Consider the following 19,901-nt stretch of genomic DNA (forward strand, 5'->3'; position numbering starts at 1 on the left):
TATTTTAAATACACTGATATACTAGACAGTGTAAAAGACAGGCAGGTAAGTATTTCCAAAGCTTTTATTTTTTAAATTATTATTATTTATCTTTCAGTTTTGTAATGAAGTATAAGTAGTATTTAGAGTTGGGGGAAAATTGTGTATAGACATGCTGAAAAAGCTATTCAGAACAATTACAAAGGGAGCCCCAACAGCTTTTCATGTAGGAATTTAATAAGATCTCAGACGTATAATAGGATGTAAGCACAGCTGAAATGAAATTGTGCATATATGATATGTGCTAATGTCTACCAAATAGAACACCTTGCACTCCAGAGGTCACAGAGAAACCATTATGTACTAGACTGAGGAGCATTATTGTCTTTGTAGCAGACACCTGGATTTGGTATTGCTCTAGGAACTGACTTTAGATGGATTTCCTGCAGCCAACCCCACTGTCTGTTAATCTTAATTATCTTTTTACCCCTTGTTGATAGGCAGCATGTCAAGAGGAGTCATCCTATAAACACCTTACATTTTTTTCCTTTTTTTTGAAGCAGGTATATCCCCAGTTCTTCTCTCTGGGAAATGACTCTCTTGGCTTACAGTTACCGTATTGTTCAGTGAGCTAAATGTTCCTGTGTATTTTGAATGTTTATGTCCAAGTTCTACCTGTATTGATGCTGTGGAAAAAAGGAGGTCCTGAGCATTCTGAGAGTCTGACCACTAGGACTGGGCTAATTTGAAGATCAGAAAGGAGGTTTACTGTAGGCATATCTATGCACTTGATAGGGCCAGCTGCATTCTGAAAGCAAAGTTCTTGCCCTTCTTTTATGAGATGGAAAGAGGAATTGACAAGTTAAGTCTCACAGTGTGATTTAGCACATTATTTCAGATACAAATCATTAATGCTTATTGTTCAAATTGAAGTAATATTTGGAACTGTAAGGCTATGTGAAACCTTGTTACCGCTCTGGTGTTAAGAGGTCATCGTCCCCACTCTACATATTTTCAAGTCTTTCTAGGCATTGACAAAGTAGATCAAAGAGCTTAACGCAGATGACCTTCACTGGCAACTGTTAAAAATTAACAGTTATACTGGTAGCTGCCATCTAACCTGCTGGGTGCAGTTCTTAAATTTTTTTGAAGTGCCTTTTTTAGTGTTTTCTGACATATTGGGGAAACACCCCACCACCACCACCCCCCAAACCCAACAAACACACCCCCACCCCACCCCCCAACAAACAACAAAACCCAACATTTTGTGATTCTAGTATTCTTCCCACTGAAGAGTGGTGTATTACAAACTGCTAGCTGTATCAGTTAAAATTTTACTGAGTTTTATAACTGGAGAAACTTACACCTAGGTGATTTGACTGCTTATGTTCACACCATGTTTCCATAATAAATTCTGTGCTGGAGCCTGGTATTGCTAATGTCTAATCTGATGTGACTTAATAATTTGATTCTGTACTGTGTATAGTGACCTAAGTTCCTTGCAGGTATGAGTGAACGGTGTTAAGGTCAGCCATTTGACTTGGCCGGAGTCTGAACGCACTGTGATTCTTGAACTGTTTTTTCCAGCAGATTTCTAAAATAAAAGCTGATTTACTACCTAAGTGTCATCCAAATTTCACAGTTTCTGCCAAATAAAATACCAGTCCTAGTGTCTCAAGTGGCAGGGAAGTATGTATTTTCCTCCCTTCTAAGATTTTTCTAAGGAGATATACTTTGTGTTTTGAAGATAAAATGTTTAAAAATAAAAGAAGCGTTTGTCTTCAGCAGTTAAGAAAGATAGCAACCACCTACAATCTGTGAGAACACTTACATAAGACTCTTACGCTGTACAGGAGTTCTCCTTTGCCAGTACTGGAACACGGTTTCTATGTAGTTGTCAGATAAATGTGAACCAAAGCCTTGCTTGCAGTGCTGGTTCATGTTCTGTTTTGATAATCTGTTCTGAAGGTTAGGTGGGCAAATAATTTTGTTCATACAATTTAATAAACCTTTAGATGTTTCAAGGAAAGGGTGGAAACCCCTGAAGTGACAACTAATGTCTGTCTGTCAGATTAGCTTTGTATAAAATGGTGCTTTCTTGGATTATGCGGAGTAGAATGTTGAGACTTCAATAGTACGGATTTTCTTTAAATTTTGCTTTTCCTGTACATGTTTTTAACTATTGAGTTTCAGTTACGTTATTAATACTTTTGTGTATAGGTCTGCATAAAGCCAGGGGTTACATAGATAATGGTTACCATCTGTAAATGCAGATGGCAAATATGAAATAATTCTTCAAGACTGAGGAGACTTCAAATAAATGAGGGGAGGCAAATGTGTTATCTTTAATATAAAATAAGATACTATCTTGTAAGATTATAAATAAGATGGTACATTAAGTTTTAAATGAGATACATTTCTCACTTTTGCACATGATGACTAGATAAAGTATTTATTATACAGAGTTTTATTTTAATCAAGGTGAACTAGTTTTCTTCCGCTGTGTTTTGTGTTTGAATTGCTGATATATCAGAAATGTCAGAATGCAGTATAGCTTTTGAAGACTGAAGATAGATGGGAGATGTTCTGTATATTTTAAGTCTAGTTTCATGTGAAGTAAATGCTGCTGGTTGTAACCTCCAGCTGATGGTAAAGCAATTGTACGCATCTTCTGTAGCAGTTAAAATGAGCATGCTAAAAAACAGTAGTGGTTTATTGTCTCCTATACATAGAAACGTCTTTTTCTTATTTTGTTTGTTTGGAAAGGTATTTATCAAAATAATTTTTATTTATGTTTCAGAATTATTTTGTCAATCAATAAGGAAAACTTTATGCCCTAGACAAACTTAGCAATTTCATGGATGCTAAGTTTAGAAGTTCTCTTTAGGAAGTTGAACAGCTGAATTCTTTAGATTCTAATGGGACAAGAGAGAAGAATCAAGTGAATTGTGTATATTTTATTATTACGAATCTTCAATTTGTCATCTCTACAGTATTGTTTAGATATTCCATTCATTGATTTGGTAAGGAGCTGTCATTGATCATAGTGTATCTGAGCCAGATTGTGATGATGTAGGTCACAGACTTTTTTTTTCCCCCCTACAAAAGTATCTTATAAACATTGGGTGGAAGTGTGTGTGTTCATTTTTGGGGGAAGATCAAAAGAATTTGTTGTTCTAAGCTCAAAAGTATTTCTGCAGTCTGATATGGTAGCAGTTCATAAGTAAAAATGAAAAGAAACGAGATCAAAATGTGATTTTGATATAACTGAGGAATTTGAGGAATTTAGACTTTCTGGGAATTCTAGAGTGTCTTTCATCCAAAGATGATGTAGCAGCATAGCAACATGGTTGTTTAGTGATAAAGGGTCATTTGGGAAAATACCTGGATTTTTAGCAGCCTATAGGGAAAGGGACTTGCAGCACCCTTGCAGCAAAAAATTGGAAGAGGGCCTTTGTGGTGATTTAATCCCGCTCTGTCAATCAGAATAGACAACTGCTTGAGGAAACAAAGCAAGCATCAGCTGTGGTACTTCAGTGTGTGTGCTACAACCTGTTTTGGTTTTGCTTCCTAGAGGCCTGTTCCTGTGAAATTCGTTAATGGGAAAGGATGGTAAACTGATAAGTAGTGGATGTTTGGGCGTGCTGCAATTTATTTTTTTATTTAACAACTTTATTTTTAATGGATGGACTAATCCATTTAGATTCCTTCTAACTTCATTTAGTCAGGTTCAGAGTAAGCACATTTTGTGTGAGAAGTCAACTTGTTCTGAGTCGCACTGCAGTGCTGCAATCAGTATCATTTAATATGCTGCATATAACGCTAGCATGCCTTATTCTTAGTTAAATCTGGACAATAAAATCACATTTACATACATTCCTGAAATGAAAATTAAGAAGTGAACATGTAACTAATTTAGCAGTGTGTTAGAGTGATGAAAGTTAAACTGGTTTAATTTGAAGCAAGGTATTTAAGTTATTTGTCATGGGGAAAAGAGTTAATCACATGCAGCATAATAGATGTTAAACCTTTAGTACAAGAAGGTGTTTCTATTAATTTCATATGGATTTAATGGCATGAGTATAGCTAATGTGGTTTAATCTCTTTGAAAAATTACTCCAAGATGTAACTTATAGCTAACAAATTGTGGATGAAATGCGGTGAATATGAGCAGATAAGCAGCTAAATTTTCACTTAAATACTCTTCTGAAGAGACTCACTTTGTTAATAATGTACTTAATTTGTATGGGTGAGTGGGAGTTTTGAGGAGAGTGTAATGTCAGGAAATCAAACGAGAGCTGAGTAAATTATGCTTCTAAAAGCTAAGAACAAAGAAAAAAATCTTGCATAACAGTAAGTTAATGTGTCTTCGTATAATGTGAAAGCATCAATTGGTAACTATGGAAAATAATGAAAAATAGGCACTTTACCATCACAGTTTTCTACTAAGGTATTTATCAAACAGTACTTGCTTATATTTCTTATTTTTAAATTGGCACTTTCAGAAACATGATTCTTTATCCCTTTTTGTAGCGTAGGCCATTCTTTGGTGGTCATGACAATTTTTTGTCATCTTGATATTTTTTTAAATATCAGGTAACACTTGAAATATTTTATGTATGGTAAATACACACCCCAACACATGTATTTGCCTGAAGTATGAAATTTGAGTATGGGCAAGCAGTAGTGTTTCTTAAGAAAAATAGCCAGAAGTAAACAATTTAACAGTAATAGGACACTACTTCAGTTTTGTGGATCTTTATGGATTGTTAGTATTTCATATTGCTCAAGTTTCCAAGAATCCAGGGATGGACTTCATTGGAGACCATATCGATTTATTGACGTTTTAATGACTTGATAGAGTTCTGTGAAATACAGAAAGCCTGTGCCAGTAATTCGTACTTCGGTCTCCCTTCACTGTAGATTAATTACCACATTAACAATAGAAAGGGAAGAAGTAATAAATTGGGACTCTTATTCCACTCTGTAGAGTATTTTTCAAGAAGTAGCTAGTGTGCAATAAAATTAATTTGGAAAAAAATCATGGCAAAAAGCCTTACTTGCTGGAGAGATTGAACTTAAGTAGTTGTAAGATAGTTCTTTGGTGGTATAAAGTCCTGTATTAATAACAAAGTTGATTTTTGATCCAAAGGAAAGTTGTGCAGTGCTTCAAAATACTGAAAGCCTTTTGTATGCAGCATTCTCTAATAAAAGTTACTGGGAAAAAAAGAATTTTGCTGATAAGTGGGCTGTATCACTTGGTAGAAGGTAGGGCACAGGAGCTTCTGGACATCCATATTTAGAGTTAACACTGTGTAATTTCTCTGTCAGAGTGAGCAGAGAAACTGTTCTGCTTCTCAAAACCAAATGGCTATTAAATTGCTTGCAAATACATTGGTTAACTATATTTTTGTGAACCTGTAATATTTGTGGAAAATTAGTAGATAGTATGTATATAATTTTAAAGTTGAATTTTGTGTGCAAAGGAACTGATCAAAACCAAAAAACAAAAAAGTAATATGCCTACATGATATTTTTTATTAGTTTTATCATCTGTAGTGTGATTAAGAGACCACTTGCTCTCCCTGTCTCCAGAGAATTTAACACGATGGATCACCTGGGGACCGCGGATGCTGAGGACGACTCTGGATCACTGACACGGCTCGCTCCTAGTCCTCACAGCGAAGCAGTTGCCCACGAGTTTAAGGAACTCTCATTGCAGCCCAATCAGTACTTACCTCCTCTCAATGAACGGAAGAATGGTGAGTGCAAAAGTGGCTGTTCTCTACTTCTCTAGATTGCTTAAATGTTTTCTATGGGAATAATGATGTTTGTTGGATTTCTTCAGATAACATGAACTGACTCTTCACTTTCTCTTCCCAAACATCGTTTGGGAATGTAGAGTTAAAGCGCTACACTGTTTGTTACGAAATCTGTCTTGATCAGCTTCACCGGTCTTGGCAGCTTGTAAGTCTGACTTTAAAACACCAACTGGAATACTCTGAGGCATATAAAATGGAGTTGTTTATATTTTTAAATAGTTTTAAAACCACTAGCTAGTGTATAAAAGAAGTATTCATTCAGTATTTTTAAGAGTTGTATTATTCCCAGACAAAAAGGGATAATTGTCAAGAACAGGGTTTTTTCTGCAAAAATTAATAGAGAATTGAAGTTTCACATTGTATCTCAGAAAGTTTAATTCATGACATAGTTTGAAGGTTGAACAGCGAAAGAAAAATAAGATTTACATTTTGGGAATCTTTCCAGTATCTTTCCCCGTTGTTGATGTTGGCATGACAACTTAGGAAAAAAGTGTTTCCACTGTTACTGTAAGCATCAGGAAGAATTAGGTCTGAATCCAAATGTAGGCTCATTTTTATTGGGGAGAAGGCATGAACTTTTTTTTAATGTGGTGTTTGTTTTTTGCTTCACACTAATATCTTCTAATAATGAAGATTTGTTTTCCAATATTTGTAGTAAATATGGAAACACTGAAATTATGTAAACTAAGTACTTGATTTTTGATGCATTTTTAAAAATCAGTTTAGCTACAGTTAGCTATTAGTTCAGTTGTAATAGTATAAGCATTATTAAATAAGAAGAAAAATATCTTAATATCCTGGCCTTAAAGCAGGAAAAAGGGGGAAATATATTACTAGGCTGTACATACATCAGATACCTGGGGACAGGTCTAAGTCATGGTATCATGTGTTTCAGAAAGACATGGAATATTATATATAACCAAGATGCTCCTGTTTACACAATAAGGGGTTAACCCCGTGGTGCCCTGGGTACATACCATCCGTATTATACAGTACTCCGAGAAAGAAAAATTTAGTAAAGGGAAAGCATGGTAGAGGAGAGATTTAGGCTTAGCTTATATAAATGTGGAATGACAACCTCTATGAATACTTGAGCTTGTCTTTTACAATAACTTCCTTATTTCTTCTCATGTATGAAGATCTTGAAAAACACACTAGTTATGTTAACTGATATAATATATTCAAAGTATTTTAAACTAAGAGACGGCGAATTTATTAATATTTTGGCTGTACATCCTTAATAATTAATTTTTGTAAGGTAGAAAAAAAATATTTGATGTTAAATTGGTAATAGGTATGTCCATACCAGAAGCTTGTTTTAAGATTGTGTACAACATTTTACCTTTTTATCAAGGAAGCGATAGAAATACATATTTAAAGCTATTTCATAATGAGGCTAAAAATGCCAACGTTTATCTCATAAACCTAATCAAAAAGAGAATGTAGTGGGGTTTTTTGCATTCTGTGTGTAACTATACCTCTGGAAAATTTGGGGATTTTTTTAAGTGCCTGTAAAACTGAAATGGATGACACGGGTATCGACGTTGAGTCTAAGTCAAACTTTTCATTTCTGAAGGCTACTAATGCAAGAATGCACTAAATTGAACAGGAAAAATCCCATATAAGATGGCAAGCTTGGCAATTTCTTTTCTGACAAACCTTGCTATGACCATGTTAAGTACATATTTATCCCCTTCACTTAATTTCATTGTTTTGGTAACTTCCTGCTTTTACTAATTAAGATAAATTGTTCAAACAATAGAACAAGGTATGCAGCTTCAGGTGCTAAACTTACTCATGTTTGCTCTTTAGTCTTTAATTTTTAGTTCTTCTGTATTGGACAGTTGTTTCTTTTCTTGGGCATTCTTCCCGTAACTTGAAGACATTTTTGTGCTTTCACAAATTAAATAATTTATAGGTAGGTTTCTTATTCTCTCCATATATAACCTGCTTCTTGTTTATTTTCCAAAGAAAAGGCAGCAGCAAGAGATTTTAATGCTTAAGGGTTCTGGATTGTTGAAATAACAGAGGAGATTTTAATAAATAAAGTGGTGGGGAGGAAATGAATAATTTGAGAAGCTCTCTCACTCCTCTGTGCCAGTTGATTTAAGAGCTATTACCCTGTTAGACTTCTCTTTGTTATTTATCGTAATTCGTCTTATGACTTAGGATACTTTTGAGCATCTCTCCATAGCAAGTATCAGGCCTCCCACAAAGATTTTAATGTTTTCTTTGAGGAAGAGATTGTATGAATAGTTGTATTGCACAACATTGTCCTCTAATGTTGTTTAAGCATCCTGCCACTGAGGGAATGCTGTTTGAGTAGTAGCTAAATAACTCCTAAATGAATTTAAGAGGAGCATCCTAGTTCTTTTCCTGGTTTTATGCAAAAGATCTGACAATATGAGACTTTATACTGGCTGGCTGCTTTTGTTCCTGGAAGAAATAGACGTGTTCAAATTGCTTGAATGGAAGTTTAGGCACTGTCATTCTCCAGACTATTGCTCACCCATAATTTCAGATTTAGTAATTTTGGTTAATTTGGTTAAAAATATATTTTTTTTGTAGAAATGATGGAAGTCAGAAGAAAATTTGTGAATGTAATATTAGAACTTGATGGATTCATATTAAAAGTAGCTTTAATACTTACTCTTGGTTTTTACTTTTTACCAAAACTGAATTTCTTCTGGTTTATTTTAACATGTCAGTATTTTGTAAAGTCTGTAAGCATAAGAGATTTTCAGAAATAGAGTGGCACTTAATAAAAAAAATCTGAAATGTTTAAGGATGTTTTGTTGAATATTTTTATGCAGGAAGCGTTATGCTTACTGTGAGCTTTACTAGTGATCCTTTAAACCTTTGTTTACTTGAATGAGTCTTTTGGCAGTAGTCCAGTAGAAGGCTGAATTATTCTAGTATTGTTCTGCGTAGTGTTGTTAAGCTGGCTTGCACAAGTCAGTACAGAAACTGTGTTTCAAGCTTTTCCAATGACACTAGAGGTGTGGGAGGCATCTGGAATCACAAAGTCATTTAGGTTGGAAAAGACCTTTAAGATCATTGAGTCCAATTGTTAACCTGGCACTGCCAAGCCCACCACTAAACCGTGTCCCTAAGCACCACATCTGCAGTCTTTTAAATACCTCCAGGGATGGTGACTCCACCACTTCCCTGGGCAGCCTGCTCCAATGCTTGACAACCCTTTCAGTGAAGAAATTTTTCCTAATATACAATCTAAACCTCCCCTGGCACAACTTGAGGCCATTTCCTCTTGTTCTGTTGCTTGTTATTTGTAAGAAAAGATCGACTCCCACCTTGCTACAACCTCCTTACAAGCAGTTGTACAAGAGCGATAAGGTCTCTCCTGAATCTCTTTTTCTCCAAACTAAACAATCCCAGGTCCCTCAGCTGTTCCTCAGAAGATTTGTGCTCCAGACCCTTCACCAGCTTCATTGTCTTTCTTTGGAGACACTCTGGCACCTCAATGTCTTCCTTGTAGTGAGGGGCCCAAAACTGAACACAGTAATTGAGGTGCGGCCTCACCAGTACAGGGGGACTGTCACTTCCCGAGTCCTGCTGGCCACACTATTTCTCATACAAGCCAGGATGCTGTTGGCCTTCCTGGCAACCTGGGCACACTGCTGGCTCGTGTTCAGCTGACTGTTGACCAATATATTCCCAGGTCCTTTTCCACCAGGTAGTTTCCCAGCCCCTCCTTGCCAAGCCTGTAGCCTTGCACGAGGTTGTTGTGACCCAGGTGCAGGACCTGGCACTGAGCCTTGTTGAACCTCATACAGTTGGCCTCAGTCCATGGATCCATCATGTCCAGATCCCTCTGTAGAGCCTGCCTACCTTCAAGCAGATCAACACTCCTGCCCAACTTGGTGTCATCTGCAAACTTACTGAGGGTGCTCTCGATGCCCTTGTCCAGATCGTTGATAAAAATATTAAGCTAAAGATACTGAGCCCTGGGGAACATCACTTGTGACCAGCCACCAACTGGATTTAACTCCATTCACCACAACTCTTTGGGCCCAGTCAGCCATCCAGCTTTCTGCCCAGTGAAGCGTGTGCCCATCTAAGCCATGAGCAGCCAGTTTCTTCAGGAGAATGCTGTGGGAAATGGGGTCAAAGGCTTTACTAAAGTCTAGGTAGACAACATCCACAGCCTTTTCCCTCACCCAAGAAGCGGGTCCCTTGTCATAGAAGGAGATTAGGTTAGTTGAGCAGGACCTGCCATTCATAAACCTATGCTGAACGGGCCTGATCACCTGGCTGTCCTGTACATGCTGCATGATGATACTCAAGACAGTCTGCTCCATAACCTTCCCTGGCACTGAGGTCAGATTGACAGGCCTGTAGTTCCCTGGATCCTTCTTCCAGCCCTTCTTGTAAATGGGTGCCGCATTTGCTAACTTCCAGTCAACTGGGACCTCCCCCGTGAGTCAGAACTGCTGATAAATGATTGCAAGTAGCTTGATGAGCACTTCCACCAGCTCCCTCGGGAAGGCCCCATCCAGCCTTATAGACTTTGTGTGTCTAAGTGGTGTAGCAGGTTGCTAACCATTTCCACTTGTATTATGGGGGCTTCGTTCTGCTCCCTGTCCCTTGTCTTCCAGCTCAGGGGGCTGGGTACCTGGAGAACAACTGGTCTTACTATTAAAGACTGAGGCAAAGAAGGCATTAAGTATCTCAGCTTTTTCCTCACCCTTTGTCGCTGTGTTTCCCCTGGCATCCAATAAAGGATGGAGATTGTCTTTAGCACTTCTTTTGTTGCTAATGTATTTATAGAAACATTTTTTATTGTCTTTTACAGCAGTAGCCAGATTAAGTTCTGGCTGGGCTTTGGCCCTTCTAATTTCCTCCCCACATAACCTTACAACATCCTTGTAGTCCTCCTGAGTTGCGTGGCCCTTCTTCCAAAGGTCATAAATTCTCCTTTTTTTTTTCCTGAGTTCCAGCCAAAGCTGCTGTTCAGCCAGGCTGGTGGGCTTCTCCACTGGCTTGTCTTTTGGCACATAGGGATGGCTTCCTCCTGTGCCTTTAAGATTTCCTTCTTGAAGAATGTCCAGCCTTCCTGGACTCCTTTGCCTTTCTGGATTGCCTCTCAAGGGACTCTTAACAACCAGTTTCCTAAACAGGCCAAAGTCTTCCTCCTGAAAGCCCAAGGTAGAAGTTCTGCTAACACCAGCTCCTTACTTCTCTGAAAGTCAAAAACTCTCATTTTGTGACCGCTATGCCCAAGATGGCCTCCAGCCATCCCATCACCCACAAGTCCTTCTCTGTTCATGAACAACAGCTCCAGTGGGGTGCCTTCCTTAGTTGGCTCACTCCCCGGCTGTGTCAGGAAGTTACCTTCCAGGAACATCCTGGACTGTTTCCACTCTGCTGTATTGTATTTCTAGCAGACAAGTCCCCCATGAAAATAAGGGCTAGCAGTAGTGAGACTCTGCACAGCTGCTTATGGAATATTTTGTCTGCCTCTTCATCATAGACTGGTTTGGGTTGGAAGGGACATTAAAGACCATCCAGTTCCACCCCCCTGCCACAGGCAGGGACACGTTCCACTAGCCCAAGTTGCCCAAAGCCCCGTCCAACCTGGCCTTGAACCCTTCCAGGGAGGGGGCAGCCACAGCTTCTCTGGGCAACCTGTGCCAGTGTCTCACCACCCTCACAGGGAAGAATTTCTTCCTTATATCTAATCTAAATTCACCCTCTTTCCATTTAAGCCCATTACCCCATGTCCTATCCCTACACTCCCTGATCAGGAATCCCTCCTGGAAGGCTGCTCTAAGGTCGTCTAAATGGATGTTGGGAAACAGAATGCTGTGGCCTGAAGAGGCTTTTGGTTTGGGTCCCTACCCGAAGGATGCTACGTTGTGTACCCTGTATTTGCTTTTTTAGTCAGGATGCTGTGTCCTTAGGGAGGACAGTGGGGAAGGAGAAGAGTGACGCAGATGAGGCTCTTGATGAGCAGGAGGGAGAAGATTGATGACTAGGTGTTGTTTAGTTGGACTGCAGTGGAGGAAGAACGACTGAGTAGCAGGCAGTATGGCACAGCTGAAGTACCAGTCAGAACAATATGCTACCCACACACTGTACCACAGTTTCACAAGCTTCTGTCTGAGAGCCAGGAGGTGGCAAGGGAGGGAAGGATAGGCTGCCTGCTGCTGACAGCAGGAGGGTGGATGAGAATGATGCTGCTTGCAGTCTTCCAACCTGCTGTTTCAAAGCCAAAGGGTGGGAAGGGATTGCACATGCAGATACCATCAACAAAAGGAAGCACTGCATGAACAAAGCTTTTTGCATGCTGAATTAGTGCTTTCCCAGAATCGGTGAGCGTGCCACTTTGGCTGGTAGAGATAGGTGTGGAGGTCTGGGTGTCAGGAACCGTGCAATCATAGTTGTTTTAAGGTACGTGTAAAATGAAAAGGTCTTAGCTTCTGTGTTTTACAGCAATCTCTCTTGGCTTTGCAGTGGCTTCCTTGACTATCCCACTGTGCCAGAATCTCCTTGTGACAGTGGCTACTAGTTTCTGAAAAAGAGGCATGTAAGTTATTCTTGTGCAGCTGTCATCCACAGATGAGAGCCTGGTTATATTCTTGTAAAACGGGAAGATAACTGGTTGGCTCTTATATGGCCTGTTGACTGTCCTTTAGCACTGTGTAGGCCTGCTTCAGCTCTTTGTCTTGGCTATAAATAATTTCTTGGCGATAATAATCCCCTTCCCTATCCTCTGCATTGTGTGGAGAAACAGTTTTGTTCCAGCTAATAGAAGCCAATGGGTGTCTGCTTCTCCAAGCTCAGAACTAGAGTAGATACGGGTTTGCCTTCTGGTTCTGTTTGGGGTTGTGTATCTTGTACTGGAGGAGGGTAGAGAAGGTTGTGGTGTGCCCGCTATGGCTGTCAGCTAGATCTCACTCTTTGATGGCTAGCAGCTAGTATTCTACAGCATAATTGAGCTAATTGAGCTAAAAGTATTTGATGTTTTGTCAGGAAAAAAGCCTTGGGACAGTGAACACCTTAAAGTAAAAGCATGACTGGTAAAATCTCTATTAGAAGAAATTAGCCCAAAGAAATTAGTGCCTCTGACTATAGAAGAACAATGATGCTCAGGAGCAAAGACCTTGAGTTGCTGAAGGTCAGATGAGAATGACGGCTTCCTATGGGCCACTAGAGCTTGTGGGCAACTGTAGTGAATTAAGGTGAAGATACAACACCCTCTCCCTCCCCTCCCAACCAAAACCCAGAAAACCAAACCAAAACAAAACCAAGTACTCTAAATGGTGTGTATTGAGTCCTCCTAAGGGACCAGTCGGGCCAGCTGGGAGACAGTTCTCAAAATAACTGAATGAAATCTACATCACATTTAACCTAATGATATCACTTAAATAAATTTGATGAACCAAGGGAATTTTTCTGGCATTGAAAAGAGTTGTGGGTATATTAGTTTGCCTGTTATCTCTTATCTTCCACTCCCTCATTATGTAGCACTGGTAACATGCATTCTTGGCATAGCTTTATGGCTTCTGAACAAATTCTTAATCCTCTGTGCAGTTAATAGATTTAAAGCTGCGAATTTGATACTAGGGAATCAGGTGAAATTTGGGATATTCTCCTCGTATCTGTGAACAACAGTTTTTTTCCACTCTTAAGATAATGCAATTAGGCAATTTTTTCTCTCTTATGGTACACAGGTAGGTTACTATGCTTAGAAGTTATTTTCTTGAGAGAGTTGGGAGAGGTAAAGTGAAGAATAGATGGATAGTGGGAGGACTAGAGAACAAGAAATGGAAAACTTAGTTCTAATTAAAGTAATAGATTGGCACAGAAAATAATTGGAAATGTCAACCTAAATTTCATAGTTTCAGTCAGTAAGCTGAAAGCAACAAGATCAGGAAAACAGCATACAGAGATTCTGATTAACAACAACACCCCCCACAACAACAAAAACAAAAAAACACCCCCAAAAAAACCCCAAAAACCTCAAAGTAAGCAGATTCTAAAAAGACCTGTCTAGATATAGACGTACACAATTTATTTAAGTTTACAAAACAAATGTGTGTATATATGTAGTATAGTGTATATAAAATGTGTATGTGTGTAGAAGAATGGTTGCCCAGAGGGTTTGTGGAATCTCCTTTCATGGAGATATTAAAAATCTGACTAAGCACAGTCCTGGGCAGCCTGTTCCAGCTGACCCTGCTTGAGCAGGGGCTTGGGCTAGGTGACCTCAAGAGGTTACTGCCAATCTCAGTGATTCTGTGATTCGTCTTTCCTTTAAGGTTTTAATAGTCCATGGAACATCCAGTACAAATAATCTACTAAATAATCCTTTGTAAGAACACTCAGTATATTGTAATTAATATATCTTTGTCTCTGTGTTTGTCTGTTTTCTGTGGGGCTGAGGTTTTTTGAGGAGTTGAGGGTGTGTGTTTGTTGTTGTTTTTTAACAAACAGTGTCAGTAGAAAAAACAAATGTCTCTTAATGTGTGGATTATTATGGTCTCCCTGTAAATATTTCTATTTTGTTTTATCTGTTATGAGATGAGAGAGCACACTGAGTAGGTACTGATTTCCCAGTACGTCTGTCTTTGTCATTGGTACTGCCAGTTCCCACAATCCTAGCATTCCCAGGGCATCAGTCAGTGTCTACAAGGAACAATTTTCAAATATTAAAGCATGTGAAAAGACATACAGGCCAAAACTCAGAACTCTCTAGGGACTGTGACCTCTTAAATGCAATATATTCTGACATTTTCACAGGCTACATGAAAGAATTCCAGCAGGGTCATTCCATTTGGTAAACTTCTAAACAAACATTCCATCATTTTAGTTTGATTTATAGATTTTTTTAAAATATTTTTTTTTAAATTATCTGCTTATTGTGAAGAGATTAACATAGGAGACATGACCTGTGACTGACTCAATTTAAGGCATCTGGTATATATGAAAAGATCCTGTTAGAGGGCTTAGCATTTGAGTGATTACAGGAGATACGGAAAGTATGTTTTCCTTTAAAGAAATCTCTTGATCAAACTGTTTTATTCTGACTTTTTTCTCCCTGAAATTCCTTGTGGATAACTAAATGCATAGCTAAAAAAGAATGTTGAGTTAATTTTATATTCCAATGTATAATTGTTTTAAATTATTAGAACTAAATCCTAGCCGCATATGTTATGGTTGAAATGTTAGCTTGTGATACGGCCACTACAAGAAGGTAATGTAGTGCAAACAGAATGGTAATTATGCACAGTACTTATTATATGTGCCTTTTGCAAATCATAGATAGCATGGTGAATGACCAATATTGTCATCTGAAAAACTGTATGTGTATATATATAAATAACAATTTTTAATGTAATTTTTTATATACACTTCAAATATTTACTTATTTAGATCTATATATGGGCAAGGCTGAATGGTAGGGAATTTTCATTTAATCAGTGAAGACTGCCAATGGGTGTCCTCCCTTTAAAAAAGAATTTGTGAGGGTTTTAGTGGAAGAAGAGAAGTAGAACATGCAGACTTATAAATTTGGTATCGCTGTAAATGTTTGGGATTTTTCTGGAAAGAGTAACTGAGATAGATGGTGACCGTAATTTGGGTTGTTTGGGTCTTTGTGACCACAATGATGGAAATATAGGCAGAAGTCTCCAGTCTTGAGGTAATTCCTTAGTTACAGCATAGTACACAATGCTATTTCAAAAATTACTCAAATTTTTCATTTGACTTTTTGAAAAAACAAATAGAAAGATATACTTGATATTTTACTACCAAAAGAATATGAAGATGAGAGACTTGAATGTTTGGGGGTTTGTATATTTATCTTAAATACAAGCATAAGACTCTTTATATGAGTTTTACTGCTGAGTTGTTTGAAAAATGTCTTAAGTGTTCAAAGCAGAGAACTTGCATACTGGTATAGAAGTTTAATTGTTTTTTTTAAAAAAACCCAAGAAGACAGAATAGAAATCTATTGTAAGTGGCAATTGGGAGTGGAGGGCAGAAGGGGGACAAACAAAAAGTCCTGAAACAAAAACCCCTTAAATTAACAGTTTGAGGTAATATTCTTACTGTTTAAAGAAGTAATAGAATAAATTATAATAGGGATTATTTCAATGAATGATTTAGTTTGTATAGTCAGAGCACTGTTTTCCTATGTGAAGAAATTATTACATCATGATGAAGAACCGGATTATCCTAACACAATATAAAGGACAAGAAATTCATCAAGATGTGTATAAAGCCAAGATGAAATACATGTTTGAGTAAGTAAGCTTTTTTTCCTCCAGTTCAAAATCTTGTGGTAGTGAAATACCTTAAGTTAAATACCTAAGGCTGTAGGGTTTTGGGTTCATCTGTAGGCTTTGGGGGGGTTTTATGGGATTGCAGAGGAATGAACTCCATATGATGTGATGAGTTGGAATGTACTGTTAAAGCAATTGTTGCTTAGTTACTTCACGTTTAATGAGGTTGTGAAGTTGATCTCACTCAGCAGATAATGGCTCTATTCTGAGTGGCTGACAAGCAGGCCTTGCCCTGTGGAGGGTACAGTGTTGGTGCATTGTTTCCTCCTGTACATTGTGATTTTGGTGAATATCTATTAGGCACTTTCTCTTTTTAAATAATGCTTTTTCTGTAGTCTGAAGGTTGGCAGAACACTTGTAAGTCTACATGTTGCGGGAGGATGGAAAGAAAAAACACTGATTTATGAGAAACTTGAAACTTGTGCAGTACATTTCTGTTACGTGAGATGTTACTGGATTCTGGTTTATGGATCTGACAGGGATGTTCCATTCTGAAGCCTTTTTTCTTCATTTCATCCACTTGTATACAATATATGCAACTTAAATTAAAATTCAAATGAGAGGTACTTCTACCCTCTCTGAAGATGATGTGAATTTCAACAGTTTTAATTTTTATTGAAACAAACAGCTGCTTGTGTAACTTCTGGTTTTGATACACTGATGCTGTTTGTAATTGGCTTTAAACCTGTAATTGAAAGATACAACATGCACCACTGAAGATTTTCTTTTAGCTGAAAGAGATACTTATGTTTTGTTGTTCCATAGAAACTAGTGTTTCAGACTTTGTTTCTAGCTCATTAGAGGTTTCTGTATGATCTTCAGCGTCATGTAGCTATTTGTACTGTTAAAAATAGCTCTTTGGAAACAGGTACATGATCAAATCCGAGAGGTTCTACATCCAGTGCTTACTTTGGAAATGAATAGTTCTCTTTCTTTCATTACAAAACCTTCTTTAAGTACACACTCAGCAGCAGAAAGACAAAAAAATTTAACATTTTGAAGAAGGGTTTTGACCTGTTTTTTAATAATGCCATCAATTTCAAACGACAATCCAAATTCCAACTCCCTTTTAGAAACTGAACAGAAAAGCATGTGTGAACTGTTCTAGGAGAATTACAAAATTATTTCATTTACTAGGGAAAAGGGAGCTCTTAAATGGCAGGTGGATTGGCTGTCTGGGGATCATGAACTGTGAGTGGAGCTGAAAGACCCCAAGCTTGCTTTGTTTATATCTTATATTTCATGGGTTTTATTCTATTTACTGTATAACTGCTAAAGTAAAGAGAAGGCTTTAAATAGTAGACAAAGAACAAACCAGTCACTATTGTTTCACTAATACTTACTATAAAGGATTTTTTGTTACAGGACAAAATGGATAATTTGAATGGGAAAGTGTTAAGTTCCCACCCTTGAAGTCTTTCACCAGTTCTTTTAAGATAAATATGGAATTAGCATCCTTTAAAACCAACAACAGTAACTGCTGTACAAAGCAGTTTTTATCTGTCAGAACAATGACCTCCAAGACAAATACTGTCCAAACATAGGAAGTATGTTTAAAGTATTAAGATGGTGTTGATGGCTGATGATGGGGCTTCTGCTATTTTGCAAGAGCTTAAAAAATTGCTTTGGATTTGAAAGTGCATAAGTAAATCTGAGAAGTAGGTATGGTGCTTTAGCAGTCAAAGGTAAGAGCATGTGTGAACTGTTCTAGGAGAATTACAAAATTATTTAATTTACTAGGGAAAAGGGAGCTCTTAAATGGCAGGTGGATTGGCTGTCTGGGGATCATGAGGAGGCACTCTGCCTTGATTCATGAGGGACCTGCTTGTGACTGGAAAACACCATTGAACAACTGAGTATTGTTTGTTGGCAGGTGAATTTATTACTTGAATGTTCTAACCAGCTAACAGTGTCTCTTTCTTCTAGTACAATTCTTAGGAATGTGAGAAAGTCACTTCTTAAAACGTGGTTTTCTCATCCTACAGTGCTGCAACTACAGATATTGAGCTGGCAGTTGTGAGATACCCCCAGGTGCCCGTAAAACTGTCTCAGAATTTTAGACTTTTCTAATAGACAAGTTGAGACATGCTGATTATTTATTCTTTGAAGACTTATCACTAAAAATAGAACTATATTCTAGTTGATCACTCAAGTAACCAGTATATTCAAATTATCAGTTGAGCTTGGGTTAATGTATATTCAGGACTGCTGGAAAAACAAGATGTTGTTGGAGTATGAGTCTTTTTTTCACGACATGAGGGATGAGTGTCATTCTTCGTGCAGGGATTTAAGAGAAACTGTTCCTGGGCAGAATGTTCAAGCATTCTTAATAGTCATGATATAACTGAATCTGAACAAAAAACACTTTCTTCTTCCAGGGTATCTTTTCTTTCTCTGCAGTCATTATGTCTGTCTCCGCCCCAACTATTCAATATTGTATAGCATTTATTGGCAACTACAATATTTGGTTACATGGAAAATATGTGCTATCTTTTTGATCATTCATATCCCCTAGTCTGCACAAGAATTTCATCATTCTTATTTTCCATAAATTTGGTGATTCTTGCTTTTCCACATGAAATTACTGTAGAGATTTTGATCAGACTTCTGTTTTGAAATATTAATCTGTATGTTAGCTTGTATTGAGCTGGTAGGTAAATTTGAAGCAAAATATCATGCTTAACTCCAAGTAGCTGAAGCATAAGCATATTTATTTCTGTAAATTCTGCTGTGGGGTGGGTACCCATGACAAAGGGGAGAAATGGATAGCAGGAACTCCATGCTACTAAAGCTGATCTTTCTGAACAGGTGAGAAATGTTCAAGAAGGCTTGAACTGCTGTTACCCAATTACTATAATATTACTGTGATCCAGCATTCACTTGAGCACTGGACACTCTTAATTTATATAAAGCACTATAAACAGATAGGAATGGATAGAACTACCTACAGAACTAGGACATTTGAAGGAAAATGCATTACTCCTTGGGTTATTTAATTACACACTTCCTTATTAGTATGTTGATTTTTTTAAATTTCAGAATACTCTGTTCTCTGAATCATGTTGAAATTGCTACAGACCAAAGCACTGATTTTTCAGGAAATGTGTGAAGTGCACTGTACCGTTCCCATAAAACAATTTCTGCTGCTACATATTGTTACACTGTTAGAATATAATTAAATCAATCCAAACTATTAACTTCTCTGCTGGTACAGGAAAAATGAGGAGTTACAATCTGGTATATCCATAACCGTGTAAGATTCTATTTATTGACTGTGTCAGATTTTCATATAGGTTTTTTTTAGCATTATGTGTTTTGTGTTCTGTTTATCTGGATATTTTTTTCTTTCCCCCTGAATGTGTGGAGTTTCTCAACAGCGATTTTGTTTCTTATGCAAAGTAAGTGTTCAGGTGCAGGCAGTGAGGAAGTTAATTCGATTTATGAAGGAGTTCTTCCACAGTCATTCTCTGTGTGTGTGTTCGGTAAAAATCGCTGCAAAAGCAGGTGTATTGGAATCATCTGTAATTTGTATTTAAGCAAAATTTAATTTAAGTTGATAATTTTTATACAAATGATGTGCAAACAACAAATCTTTAGTTTGCAAGAGCTGCCTCAAATCATTTATGCTGCAAGAGGGGTTTTTTTGTCTGTATTTTCAGCTCCTCGGATGCCAAGTTGATGTGGCCTAGTAAGCTCACGCCTCCTTTGAATCTGCAGCGCTGTGTTGATCTCCCCTCTCCCAGCAGTAGGAACACAGGGCGGAGTTTTCAAATCCTTCTGGCTGTGTCAGGCA

General features: G+C 37.7%; 1 protein-coding gene across 2 annotated transcripts in view; it reads left to right on the forward strand.

The window, feature by feature from the left end:
- The window catches only part of MRTFB (myocardin related transcription factor B), an 87,700-nt gene that overhangs the window by 16,421 nt on the left and 51,378 nt on the right, over positions 1 to 19,901 (forward strand). Inside the window, exon 3 of one of the 2 annotated variants that reach the window (XM_074919736.1) lies at positions 5,575 to 5,741. In XM_074919736.1, coding sequence (XP_074775837.1) covers positions 5,588 to 5,741 — 154 coding nt within the window. In that variant the 5' untranslated portion in view covers positions 5,575 to 5,587. Of the gene's footprint in view, positions 1 to 5,574; positions 5,742 to 19,901 lie in introns of those variants that run through there. The other variant, XM_074919737.1, reaches the window with a different exon arrangement.

The sequence above is a fragment of the Athene noctua genome, chromosome 15 (genome assembly GCF_965140245.1).
Source record: "Athene noctua chromosome 15, bAthNoc1.hap1.1, whole genome shotgun sequence".
Taxonomy (NCBI): domain Eukaryota; kingdom Metazoa; phylum Chordata; class Aves; order Strigiformes; family Strigidae; genus Athene; species Athene noctua.